Source organism: Musa acuminata, chromosome BXJ1-7 (genome assembly GCF_036884655.1).
Source record: "Musa acuminata AAA Group cultivar baxijiao chromosome BXJ1-7, Cavendish_Baxijiao_AAA, whole genome shotgun sequence".
NCBI lineage: Eukaryota > Viridiplantae > Streptophyta > Magnoliopsida > Zingiberales > Musaceae > Musa > Musa acuminata.
The window spans coordinates 7,777,731-7,792,293 of NC_088333.1; the positions used below are offsets into that span (position 1 = coordinate 7,777,731).

At 36.8% G+C, this 14,563-nt stretch overlaps 1 protein-coding gene across 1 annotated transcript; it reads left to right on the plus strand.

Moving 5' to 3' along the window:
• Window positions 1-2,729: 2,729 nt before the first annotated feature.
• Window positions 2,730-11,246, plus strand: LOC135678579 (uncharacterized). Its single transcript, XM_065191531.1, has 8 exons — window positions 2,730-3,295; window positions 4,028-4,068; window positions 5,021-6,902; window positions 7,020-7,319; window positions 7,420-7,497; window positions 8,603-9,034; window positions 10,518-10,600; window positions 10,691-11,246. The coding sequence occupies exons 3-8, from the start codon at window positions 6,621-6,623 to the stop codon at window positions 11,016-11,018; spliced, it is 1,503 nt and encodes a 500-aa protein (XP_065047603.1). The 5' UTR covers window positions 2,730-3,295; window positions 4,028-4,068; window positions 5,021-6,620; the 3' UTR covers window positions 11,019-11,246.
• Window positions 11,247-14,563: the final 3,317 nt, after the last annotated feature.

Below are 14,563 nucleotides of genomic sequence, written 5' to 3' on the forward strand. Positions count from 1 at the left end.
GTCTTTCATATATATATATATATATATATATATATATATATATATATAAGTGTGAAGATTTCATGTAATATTTTTTTCTCCTTCTAAAATTTTATTTCGTAAATTTTTTTAACTCCTTCTATTTAGATATTTATAAATATTTTATATTTAAAATTTTATAAAAATATAATTTTTCAAAAATGCTTAGTTTGTTAGTTGTTAAATAAAGTAAAAACATGGATGAGAAGATCGTATAGGATGATTGATTCCAATTTAAATCAATTTCTTCTCGCTATCATTACGTGTGAATATTTTCTTACGAAACAGAAAGAGATTAGTGCTATATTGTTTACTATTTACTTACTTTTCGATCAATAGTAGTATATGCTCACCCAACAGGTAATTGGCTCGACCAAATCAAAGCAATCAATGTGGATACATCTCTCTATACCATTTTATATCTTGTCTATGTCCTTTTTTTCCTACTTACTTCAACTTGCTCCCAATACTTTGCTTTTGTTTAGTTCACTCGATTAAATGTTCAACACATCCTCACCTAAGCCAATCATTTTATCTCTGGACATGGCTATTTTCATTCACATGAGGAAGTAAAATCGACCAAAATGAAAATTAAGTCTATTATACTTCGATTGTTATGTCTCTACTAAATCAAAATATAAAAAAATTGTACCAAAACATAGAAAATCTTCCTTATATGGTGGCATGTTAGGAAAATTTGGTTAAAGAACATATGCTCGACACTTTGTTGAACAATAAATACAGGTTTCTGAAGATATAGAATACATTATTTTATACTCATCATTTATCACAGAATTCAACACAACGTAGCTACCGATGCAGCTGCCACCATTACATTTAATAAAGCATGCATGGCTTCGCCGGTAGGTCGTAAAAACACATTAGCGGTCACTCTTCTCGCCGTATCATAATAATATTAAAAATAAACATCGATTACTTATCGTGAGATATTTGAATCGATTATTATACTATTACAAAAGGGATAGGTTTCGTAAAAATTATATACAACGGTTTAAGTCATTGTCTATCCATCTATCCGTATGGGTAAAAGTCCAAGATAAATTATTTAAAACTATCTCTCCCCATTGCCCATATGAATAAAATATCATAAGGAAGACGTTAGGACGATTATATATTATCCTCTTTAAAATCATGTATAAAAGTTAATCTCTAATGTTATATAGGAAGACACTCTTTTCAAGAAAAACTTATATGCATGAAAAAATCTCGTTCACTAGTATAGGTAGTACATTAGGAGCTCGACACTTCATTTTCAAAACTATCTCGAACATTCTTATATATTTGGGTTTGGACCACATCGGATTGACTCAGACGTTAATGACGATTATATATATATATATACATTAAAAAAAATATATATATCTATTAAATAAACATAATATTTTTTATAAACTTAATAAATCTTAAATTAAATTTTACGAGTTATAGTTATAAGATACTTTTTACTAAATATTTTTGTGACATTCATATCCCAATAATAATATTTTTGGATGTAAATATAAGATTACGTCAATTAACCACCCATATTTATACAAGTTAATTTGTTTTTTTATTACGATAAATATAGCATATATACGAGTAAATATAAATCATAAAATAGAAAATAAATATAAACATAGAAAATAGTAGATCCATATATAAATATTTTCACCAAAACAAAACGAAACCAAAGAATGATTAATGCACGTAGTCTTAGTTTAATCAATTGGGAAGTTAATTTCGTAAACTCTAATAGATATTCTACAGTAACATAAAATATAAGAGAAACTAATATATATAATATATAATTATTAGCTGATTGGTGCATCGGTGACTGCTGAGAGAACAGTCACGTTGGCATTAATAGTGATTGATTTGTTTATGCCTTTGGTTGGAACGTCGTGGAGATCAAAATAGCTTTCTTTGCAGTAGTTGAGGTTTCATGGCCCATTCAAATAAGCTACATTGCCACTTGTCTTGCCTTCCAATGGTACATTCTACTCGATCAAATCTCTATGTGATGCGCTTTACCACTAATCTAAGCAAAACGTTGGGAAAGCAAATAAAATTCCTTCGGCACGGAGACAACAAGTCAACACAATCCCATTCAATGATCCCAAAAAGATAACTATCTTATGTTGATTCCAGCCATCAATCAAGCAATCGTAAACAAATCCTAGCCATCGATCACCAAAAGCATCATCACAAAATTCCACCATTGTGATCGCCCCCCCCCCACCACGAAGCTATCAACGTGCCACTCGAAGTAGGTCGTACGATGCCGCGTATTTAATGGAGTCATAGCAATCCACTGGATCAAATCGATCGATGGTCTACTCTTTCGACGTCCCACCCAAACCATTCCGATTGATGGCCAAAACGGCTGCCCCAATCCTCACGTCACTTTTGATGCTGACAGCCGTGCAAAAGGTGTCATTTCGAAGCTATCGATTTGAATCAGTCGGGGGGGGGGGGGAGAAGACATGCACGTCTCCTACCGAGATGGCCTAATGGCCTCAGAATTCCATAGGCCCAGTCTATCGCAGCCCGTATATTTCTGGGCTGTGATGAGTCGACCCGATCACGGCCGAGTTAGACTCGACCCATTGGACCGATCGAAATTGACATCAATATAATTTTAAATTATATATTGATGTCGGCAGGCATTAATCTGAGATTTCCTTTTTTTTTTTTTTTTTTGGGAAATTGTTCGTAACGCGAGGCGAGTTTGGGTTCGGCCGCGAGTTCGATCCGGTTCGACTCAGCTTGAAACGACGAGTCGGCCACGAGGGACCAGCTCCCCCCTTGGGTACCACCGGAGGAAAGCCGAGAGCAGCCAAGAGAGGACGGAGCGACGAACGGAAGCGAAGGGCTTGTTTCCATCGCTCCGTCGGTGGATCGCAAGCCAACCGGCTCGATCGATCGCCGCGGCGGAGATTAGGGGGGTCGCGTGGACAGAGAGGGCGTCCTAGGGCTCGATCGCGGGCGGCGATGGAGAGGAGAGAAGAAGAAGATGATGAGGAGCAGCAGCACCAGCAGCAGGAGGCGCGAGCCGGCGCTGGAGGGAAGATGACTCGGCGACCGTTCCGGCTGAGGGCGCCGCAAACGCCGTACGATCGCCCGCCGGCTGCTGGGGGGAAGGAGCGGCGGGAGGGGGACGGCTGGGTCTCCAAGATCCTCGTTCGGCCTGCTTCTACGATAATCCCTTCCCTCTTCTCCCCCTCCCCGTCCGCCGCCTCCAATCAAGACTACCCCCCGCTCTCCGAATCCTTCCCCGGTGTGATTCCTCTCTTCCTTCCTCCATTAATTCTTTTTTAGGCTTCTTGGTTGCGCTGCATGTCTCTGCGCGATGCCTTGGCGTTCCACATTGTCTTCTTGCGATCTAGGGTTTTAGGGCCCTATATTATCCTCGCTCTTTTTTGCTTTATGCATTAGGCGTTTATGCAAAGCTACCAACTAAAAGAGAAGATTCTGCCGGCAAGCTTGTTCACGATTTAGGGGTTTGGCCTCCTTGTATTATTAAATGCCTTGGCTGTTTTCACGATGACACAAACGACAATATTCTTATAGGTTCGTTTGGTGCTTGTTATAAGCCACTGTTGCCGTGAGGTATCATTTAGTAATTGTATTAGGTATTCCACTCAATTTGTAGAACTCTGAACTATGGGATATCAACCTTTTTTATCTGTATTTTTTTATTACTGAACATTTACACAACATGAAAGGGACATAAGAAAACTTGGATAAATTTATATCTGGAGCAACTTTCTTTACCTGGGCTTCTCTCTCTTTTTTAATTAATTTCTTTTTGTTTGCAAATTTGATTTCTTCGACATCTGGTGATTCCTTCCTTGTCTTCTGAAACAATGTTAATTGGAAAAATTATATCGTGGATTCTGTGCATTTTGGATTTGATTAGTTTGTAACATAAATGGAAATTTTAATTCTCAGCGTTGTACATTCAAAGGCCTTAATTAAGTGATTCCTTTGAGTTTCAAATGTTCCACAGGAACCAGGCAAGATGATGCTGATAGGGTTTCCTCTCCTGATGTAAGGTTCTTTCTCCTTCTCCTTTTTATCTTCTTTATGTACATGCTTTTGCAAGAAAAATACTATTTAGCTATTCTGATTTTGATTGTATATGCTAGTTAAAAAAAAAAAAAAATAGAGCTATATTAACTCAAAAGACAGGAGGTCAGCACTCAAAAAATGTAAAAAGCGGAGACAAATTCCCCTGTCTAAACAAAAAAGGCGTGATTAGACCTAGCGCTTGCAGCTAGCCAATTCGCACATCTGTTGCCCTCCCTAAGTCGCACAGTTCTTCGCTGTGCTTACCAATCACGTCGAAGTCTTGAAAAGTAGATAACATATTTGCAAGTTATGGATGCATATTGGCCTTAATATGGTAAATATTAAAGAGTCAAGATTCGTTAAAAATGAAAATAACTAATGAATAATTGAAATTAAGAAAGTTCAAAAGAAAACAATAGGTGGTTTTTGTAAGATATTTTTTTAGATTATTTTGAAGCCTATTTTGAGAATCTTGTGCCAATAAGAAATTACAATTAAGTTACTGAAGAGGTCTTATGGCCGATGAGTATATAAATGACCATATGATAAATCAAAAGGCATAAGAGCAACATTGTATACAGGCAGAAAAAAAAGTTAAAAGGCACGTAGGAAAAGAGATAATTAGTATCATTATTAATAGGATAAAACTGGTTTACCATCAGCCAAAACAATAATCGTTGCTTGTAGATAATTGGTTTCCAATCTATCATGCATTTAGATGCAGGACCAAATTATCAGAGTCCAGAACTCATATTTAAGTAATATTTAATAGTAATGTTTGTAACTACTGGATCTTTGTGTTCTGCATTATGTGGAAGTTGAGCCTTTCTTTACCCTTACAAGAGCAGCATGCTGTTAGAAGCTCTTTTTCCATACTCGCAATTTTGTTTTTTCGATTTTATACCGTCTTACTTTGGGTGCAAACGTACAGAACCAAGTACTACAGGCAAAGGATCGAGGTGTTTTTGATGAAAAATCCCAGCCTTTTGGTGATCCAGAGGTCCATCAGCTTTCAGGCGATGAAGCCAGAAATGTGTGTGATAGTGGTGGGATTGCTGAAGTTGAACAATGGCTTAAGCAGAAAACATTTTCTAGGCAAGTAAATACAGTACTTCACAACTGTGATTCATTGTGTTGTTGGTTCCAGAAGTGAAAAACAATTGTTCGTATATTTTTTCAGCAAGCTACATAGTGAAAACTAAGAAGTGAACCATGGCCTTAGTTGTGTGATGTGTCTCCACACTCCAATAAGGATCAATTTTATTATAGTTAACCAAACAACATTTCCTTATGTTTTAGCCAAGGTTTCACGCACCATATCGATCAATATTTACTGGTTCCAGGTAATATTTTTATTATTGTCCAATGCTGGACAAACTGTTTTATTCTTTTCGGATTTAATTGACCAATACAGGTTAGTATACCACTCGATACACCAATAGCATTCTGATCAGGTATATTACCAAAATCGGTATTAGTTTAAGATTATAGACTTTGGTTTTATTCAAAGATAGGTTGTAAGAGATCTCAGGAACACAAGCTTGGTTACAATGCGATTCGTTTAGGAGATACCAGAGCATCAACAACAACAGCATCATAAGTCCCGCCAGTTTTAGACCAGGTCCAAGTGTAGCCCTGCAAAGCTGTTGAGGCCCATACAGCATCTAATAAGGTCACATGACCCTGTTTTGAACAGGAAAAAGTTAACTATTGCCAAGCAGACAGGCGTTCAGTCCTAGCTGAACAAGGGAAGAAGGCTTGGCTCCAATTCTTTCCGCTTATACCGTGAGCTGATCAGGGGGGCTGTTAGCTTACCAACCTTTTCTGATCCAGAAAGGTACCTGACCCCTATCTGTAGCGGGAAAAGGTGATGAAAGATGCTCCCATCCATGTAGGGCTGTTGGCCAGCCCAGCTTACCAAAAAGGGCCACTTGGCAAGGTTTGAACATGGAGGAATTAGGTAATAGGTACCATAGTGATATGGGTTCTATGAGCCTATGAACAATGGATGTAGACCATAAACACTCTACCATAACTAGAGAAGCTCCATTTAGGGGTTCTTCTATAGTCGTCCTTTTTCCTGTATAAATGTCTCATGTGGAAGGTGCAAGTCAGTAGTTGTAGTAGTTTGCATTTGATGCTTATCTTATGGTAATCTAAAAGATTCTTTTTGTGTTGAATTGATTATATGTACTGTGCCAGTGTGCCCTAAATTTGGTTTTCTCCCAATTAATAAACACTTGTTGCTGCCTTATTGTGGAGCAAACATGTTTTATAGCAGCTGGGTGGATGTAATTGTTATTCTAATGCTTAGAATGTTAATTCCTTATCTGAAGGTTGCCTTATTTAGTCTGCATCAGAATTTTCAGATCAGATGTGAGAATACAGCAAGCATCAGATCTTGTATTACAGTATTGGAAACACTCATCTAGAGCAGTCTGTTCACTTTTTAAAAATCCTGCCACCAGAAAATCTATTACCAGACAGAATTTGTTGTCTCATGTATTCTAATTAATCTTAACTTGGAATCTATGATCAGTACCTGGTTGGCAATTGTTGGTGCATACAATATAGTCAAGGTGATTAGCATGTTAAACCTCTTGTTCCTGTGCAGAGAGCAGTCCAACTGTTTAATGAAGTTACTGTTGTCAAGGACTAGAGATCTTTCCCATGATGATCGACCAGCTGCAGGTTTTGTTACAAAAACTGATGGCACATTGAACCTAAAGGCTCCAAGGAAATCTGCACAGTCTGCTGTGCTGCCTGAGCAGCGGATAACACCAAAGCCTCGGGAAGCTTCTGAAATGAGAGTAGTAAGATATCAAACCGTACAGTAATGTTAGCCATTTGATGGTATTGCAGAATTTATTTCCACATTCAGATTACTGATGATTGTTCTGATGGTTTACTCATTTGCTTTCATTGAATAGGCACATGATGTTGGTTCTTCACCAGTTGAAATTGCCAAAGCCTACATGGAAGCTCTAGCAAATGAATCTAACCACAACTCTCATGATGGAAGATTAGAGCTTGAGAAAGCAACGTTTGACAATTGTGCGTCTGCATCAGACATGTCCTACTCATCAGATGTAAAGTTGCCTATATGTTGGCCAGGAGCATTTGTGGAGAGCAGTTATCGTTATCGTACTCCTCAAACTCGTAGGACAAAGGTTGAGCCATACAAATTTCAAAGGACTCCTTACTATGGTTCAATTTTCTCAAGATCGAAGGTCTCTGACTTCTAAATCTCTCTATGTATATAAGTATGTGTCAAATTCACCAGTATAGGTTTCTAAGGTATATATCTCCAATTCTGACTTCTTTTAACAGTTTCAAGCTGGTGATCAGAGTCCACAAATTGTTCCATTGTCTAGGTGGAAAAGATCTACTACTTTTGGTGGTGTAATGGTAATATGCTATTTCTGACCCAAATAGAGATAATTATTTGAGATTTACCTCCTTTTGGATAGAAAATATATCTAAACAAAGATATTCTTTTCCTATGCTTTGTTTACTGGTAGTTAAACTGCTATATCTTTCCTGCACCTACAAACAAAAAGAAACCAAAATATCGAATTGTCATTTGGCAGAAGATATATTAGTTAAGGAAGCCAAAGGGATATGGACCCTCTTCAGAGCCAAGTTATCTATGTATATATCTCATGAATTTGAACAGTACATGTTGATCTATTCTTTATCACTAGGTTTGATGTGTCAATTTAAGGGTGTGGGCTCCCTGTAACTGTAACTGCAACAACAAGAATCTGGTGTTGAACAGTCTGGCTTCAATATGAATTTTGAAACATTTAAGAGCAAATATTGTAAAGAACCTTGAACTATAAAAAGTGATGGTTAAATTTTCTAAGAAGAGAAATTAGATAGGTAAAAACACCATGATTTTTTATAAATAAGTAAAAGCTACATTGTTCAGAATTTTATTGCATGGAAATTTCTTCACCGGATGGATCACTTGGTGTTTTGCTATTAGGTTTGGCTCTTCTTTTCTGGATGCACATATATTATTCTCGTTGGGAAAATACATGGAAGTATGGAACAACAGTAAAACAACTTTTTTCCCATGGACTTGATGCTATATCTCAAATTACCAAAATATGTTGACCACTCAATATCTCTAATTTTTCAAACTATTTGAACTAGTATTTTGAAAGAGAGGTCGAACATCAAGGAACTTCAAAGCGCACCCAGAAGCTAGCCAGCTGTATCTTTGTGGAGGCATCACAAAAACATAAGTATATTGATCCCTTATTATGTGTTTGGAATGAGCACCACAAAGAGTTTCCACACACACATGAATTTTGTTATCGGAGCATCGAGAATGAGTTTTTGTTGCACTGGAAGCTAAAATGAACTTGCTAACTGCAGGATTGCCATAAAACTCATGTTTCAGATTCATGTATTGCACTTTCAAATTTTCTTATTTTCCTTTTTTTTTGTTTTCTAAATTGTGATGGATATTTGATGATTCATTTCCGACAGTCTGTTCATTTGTCAGGTTCCTGAGAAGTATAATGAATCAACTCCTTCCAAAGAATTTGGTACTTCAAATCTTGCTAATTTTTGCTTAATGTCGTCAGCAACTTCAAATGATAAGAACTTGCCATCCCCTTTGGGGATGACATCTGAGAAAGATTCATTGGCATCTAGCTTGAACTTCCAGACTGCTGAAGGTTCCAAATACAATATTGGTCCTTCATCTGTTCATCCAAAATCCAGTCAAATGGCTCGGAAAATATTAGAGCACCTTGATAGAACAGTTCCTCCGCCCAAAGATAAAATGGTACAGTTGAAGCTGGAAAAAACAGGGACCAAAGATTTCTTGAACACTGCTTGTTTAGCTATGGATGGGCGTGAGAAGAGACCTGATGTGAGTATCATTGCTGACAAGCCAAACTCACTCAGTATGGATACTGCTGCTGCAGAAGAGGTATCATTTCTTTCCTTTGTTCAATTCTTGATTTGTTGAATTTGTTTTTCTGCCTAAGCTTCAACAGATTATATGAGTTTAACTGTTTGGTATTTTAAAAGTCTATGCTGAATCACTTGTTTGTGATATTAACGTTTTAACAGAATACATTAAATTAACTCAGAAGTTTTTATCTCTCCTGATATAAACATGAGAAGCCTAAGAAATCTGCAATGAGTCGGTGATTGGTTACTTGATGTTGTCTGTCACATTTGACAATCAGCAGGAAATGGTTTACAGGTGAGGTAGGCCCATGACTTCTTGTGAAAATTTTCAAGGATAGTACGGGAAAAAAGTGTCTTATTTGCTTTTGTGAAATATTATCTGTGAATAAAAAATGATGGTAAACTCTGGCAAGTTTCCTTTCCTATAATCTGAAATATTAGAATTAAAGTTCAAGATGGATATTCGCGCTCCACAGTTCATTGAAATAGATTTTTTAGGATTGAGTCAGTTCTTAATCTTGAAATTTAAGTTGAGGTTTCTGCATGCAGCAATCTCCCATGGAAGTTTCTACTGAATATTTAGATGCATTTTGACTAATTCTAAAAGTCATCCTTTTAGAAGCTCCAGAATTTAGAACTGTTGGGTGCACTTGCCTCATGCAGGGTGCTTGTTTTTCACATTCGTATATATTAACAAATCCCCAATCTCCAAGCTCTGGTTGTGTCGGCAGGGACTTGACTGCCTAACCTTGGCCATGTACTGCTTGTTATATCTGATGACTGCATATGCAGGATGTGACAACATATGCAGTCTGCTCATAAGTGGCAGGATGTCGATATCATGATTGTTTTTTGCTGCATTTTTATGTTTTATTTCTCCTACCTATATCATGCTATGTATGTGGGATCTATCAATCTTCAGTAGGACCATGGTTTTACCTATAATATGTGTTTCTGAAGAATAAGATTTCTTTGCAGATATTTTATTGTTAACCACGAAGCTAGAGAGTGTTGCTGTTGCTTTTTACAACATCGCTTCATGAATCTGACTTCAGGCTTTCTTATGATGCTACAACAATTCATCTAAAGAAGCGGTCAAATTAGTTTTTTGGAAATTCTCATCTTAGTTTCATTCTATGTACTACAAAAACTGGACGTATCACTTACTGCAGGTCCTTTTGTTCATCTATAGAAATCATAACTGTTCCATTACAGTTCTTCATCCTTTTCACTAGTGTTGGTATAGTGCCTGTAAATATTTTTTATATGCCCAATACTCACTCTATTTTCCAAAATGTTTGAACGATGCACTGATTTGCTTTTACTTCTACTGGATTGGAAATGAATTATTTTATCTTGTATTATTTTTAGTGAATTATGTTATCGCGAAGAGTCGGATGTAGCTGATGCAAGTACTAGTATGTCAGAATGTTTTCAAACCTGTATAAGACATTTGTTGGCGTACTGACATTTACTAATTTATCATTTTCAACTTGTAGGCTACAACCAGGCTAATAATGGACAATAATCATGATGAGAGACCATCCATTAGTCCGAATAGCACCAATCAGAGCATATTGAGGTTAGTAAAAAATACAGTGTAGTGCTTGCCATGTTCTTCTGTTTGTAGTTTGTATATAGGACCTAATTTCCTACTATACTATACTTGCAGGGCCATGGAGAAAACTTCTGAAGGCTTCGCGTTCACATTTCCTGTTTCCACTCCGATAAATGCTCCTTCCCAAGCACCACCAACGCCTACCATGACCTCATCGCCAGCAGTTTGCAGAATGCTTAGCAACACTGAAGATACCATTCCATCATTTACCTTTAGCTCACCTAGAGCAGACAACGGCCTTGTTTTCTCCTTCGGATCCATTTCAAGCCGGACTTTGACGGACACTACCACCCTGCAATTTAAGTTTGGATCTGAAAAGCAGCGAAACTTATCTTTCAGTTCTACCAGCAAAGATACCTTTGGGCTTTGGGTTGGTAGTTGATGGTTTTCTCTTCGAGTAGGTATTATGGTTAGGATAGGTTGTCGATATCCATACAGCATGTTGTAACTACAGTTAATTGGTTCTAAGCGGACCATGGAGTCTGCTTCGTCGAGCTACAAATTGAGAAAACATCATGTCCCTTTTTTCTCAAAAGACTGTTAAAGATGATGTTTTCCAAAGTTGGAACACAAATTGTTGTGGTACGTATGAACTGTGAGTTGGTGATTAGGTTTCTTTCTAATTATGAATATTAGTCTAATGACTCTAATTGAAGTCTATTATTGCTAATTTTGCTATGTTTGGACTCAATTAGGGTCCTTATTCCAGTAATCATATATTATCATAGTTTATTAAATCGATATGTTTTCATAGAAAAAAGTACCCCAAAGTAACTATTGATTGATAAGGCAGGCTTAGGAGAACTGTCATCAATATTAGTGTGTCCATTATGACTACATCAATCAGATGGAGGAATAATTCATCTGAAGCAACACTAAGTTTGATGTCTTAAAATGTATGTAGGAAGGTTTCAATTAAGATTTATCATCGAAGAGATTCTCAAAATTCAACCATGAATGTTCAAACATTATAAACATTCCAATAGGACCTTATTCACCAAAAACAAAAACACCAATTGAGTACCAATCAGTGATGCCTATGAGCGAGCATGCATTGCTCATTTATCACTCGTTTGAAGCAATATTTAGCTTGTGAGTATCTCAATATTGTAAAATATAATAATATTTCAATGGAGGCTAAAAATTTTTACCTACAAGTCTTGCAACAAGCAAAGGTTAATGTAGTCCAAAAGAAAACCAATCAACAAGAATAATATAGGCAGGTTTTGCATATAGTGTCATATCTGTTTTTATTTTAAATATAATATAAATTATATTATTTCTTATCATGGCAATGGCACTTAAAATTAAGAAAATAGATACAGAGGTCTATACATTGTACATTAGAATATGAAAAATTAAGAAATAATGATAGTGAAAAAATTGTGTGTCCCATTTATATTTTTTTATTTGAAAAAATTAAGATGATTAAATTTTCTTCTCTATTTGGAATTGGATATTACTATTTATAATCTCATTTTAAATTTTTTTAATAAGTCTAAATTATTCTTTTATAAATGAATGAAAATATCCTTTATCTTCTTCTTCTTCTTCTTCGTCTTCGTATCAGGATTGGTGTGAGCGTAGGATGACAATCGATAACAACATTAGTAGTGAGAGCGAGGTTGTGGAAAAAAAAGAAGATAAAATCAATAGTAGTACTAGGGATATAAATAATAAAAATAATAATTTTTAAGGGATTATGAATAGAAATGAGGATTATTAATAGTAAAAAGGGGCTATGAATCCTTATACTACAAAAAAGGAGCTAGCTCGTGGGCCCCATGCATTGCTTACACGATTAATTTCCTCCTGTGTCTCCAATAGGCCATTATGGGCTCGAGAACTCCAACCCAGCCCAGTTCATATAGGCCACATTGTTGGGCCTTCATGGGCTCTATTGGCTTTGGGCTAGGGTCCTCTGCACCGAGCCTCTTTGTTCGACGGGAACAGTCACACAATTGACTATCACGAATCTCTTAATTTTCTCTAGTAGCAGAATTCTGGGCCTTCTTTCTCTCTCTAGAACGATACATTCTGGGCTCGTTTCCTCGTTGATTGCTTGTACCCATGCATTCTTGCTGGTTTCCTAGGTTCGTTCGGGAGTAGATATATTCCTGTGGGAAATGCATCCTTTTTACTCTTCTTCTTCGGTCATATCACAGTGGCCTTAGATTGCGCCGTCGGACATGAAAAGGATTGTGGGGGTGGTGAGGCATGGCCGGTGTTGGCGAACGAATATGTCATGGCTGATGAGTCAGCACGGCTTGGTTCATGGGTCGATGTCGGGAGTTTCCTGTCGACTGAGCTAGTTGTCGAAGCCAACTAGATCCTCGAGTCGGGGGTGAGTTGGTCGATGGCTCGTCATGGGAGCGTCGGTCCGCGACTCCTGAGGTTGGGCTACCTTCCTGCAAAAATGACATTCGTTGGGTGATCCCTGACTTTAGCCCCTCCGACGAGCAAGTCAGTTGTCTCCTTTTTTTTTTATCCTCTTTTTTGGAGGCCGGGATAGAGATCTTTATACTGGCATGAGAGGATCGATTATACGTGGATTGATATGGTGGACACAGCATGACATTAGTACGAATTTTGGCTTGGTGTGCGGGGCATTGTCATCCCGGGATTGTCGGGACCAGGCGTGTCGAACAGTGTCTTGGGAGTACGAGTTATGATGTGACGTGTGATATCAATTGTGACATATCTGTGGGGCAAAACATGTCTTATCAACCGAAACCTTCGACGCCCTCAATCTCCTTCGTAGTGCGAGGCTACTCGTCTCGAGGGGCCACTATACCTTCTTCGTCTGTTTTTTTTTTTTTTTTTGTTCCAACTTCAATTCTAGTAATATAATAAAAATATTTAATTTCATTCAAAATAATAATAAATAATTAGATTATTCTTTCGATTGATCCTACTTTCAGACTCAATTTATTTGTGTCTTGTCAATGTCAGATTCCTTAGTTCCAATTATTTTTAATTTTATGCACTTATATATTATATTAATATAATTTTATAATTATTATTCTATGCCCTCTTTATAACTTTTCCTTTTTTTAAAGAAAATAATTAAATTCTAAATATTTTTTAATAATATAGCATTGAAATTTAATTTTCATAATATTTTCTAATAATAAAATATTTTAGAAACTATGAATCGTAAACCATATACTTTTTTTAATTAAACTCTTAAAATAGGCTAGACGAAATTATATGTAAATCATAATGCGTACACAATACTCCTAAATTATACATGAAATATGAACTAAAAATTACATATAAAATTCCTAAAATATATTTGTACGACTGAATTCTTTTTTCTTTTTTCCTCTCTACGTTTTGTTTTCTTCTTAACCTTTTCCCTTTAACCGTGTCACAATTTTTTTTTCCTTTACATGCTTCTTTTATTTTTTTCCTTGTTTCTTCATATATATATATATATATATATATATATATATATATATATATATATATATATATATATATATATATATATATATATATCATCCCTTGTCTTCCTTTTTCGTTCCTTTCCTCTTGCTTGCCCGCAACCCGTCGCTGTGTCCCATCAAGCAACGGCACGAGGCCGTTCTGCGACGCCATTGCAGCAAGCCGTGGGGATTGCTGAAGCGGCTACGGAACTACTCTTTCTTCTTCCTTCGGATGGATGTGTACATTTGTATCCAATCCGTCTTCAGACAGGAATAAGACTCGCACGGCAAACAGGTTCGGCCGCTAAGCATGTGCGTGTTCCATGCATGTGTAACTGTGGCTTCGGACTCTCTCTCTCTCTCTCTCTCTCTCTTCGACTGCTCCATCAACTAGAAAGTAAAATTAAAGAGTTGCAAGCTTGAAGAGAAAGCAAGTAAAGAACACCAAAGCTACAGCCGCTCTTCATGCATGCATGGTTTTATCCTTCAGCTTTTCTTC

Excerpts from the sequence above, each read along its gene's own strand:
- LOC135678579 (XM_065191531.1), top strand. The coding sequence starts at position 6,621 with ATGATCAGTACCTGGTTGGCAATTGTTGGTGCATACAATATAGTCAAG. Across the intron at positions 7,320-7,419 it reads CAATTTTCTCAAGATCGAAG|TTTCAAGCTGGTGATCAGAG; the intron begins GTCTCTGACTTC and ends TTCTTTTAACAG. Across the intron at positions 9,035-10,517 it reads ATACTGCTGCTGCAGAAGAG|GCTACAACCAGGCTAATAAT; the intron begins GTATCATTTCTT and ends TTCAACTTGTAG.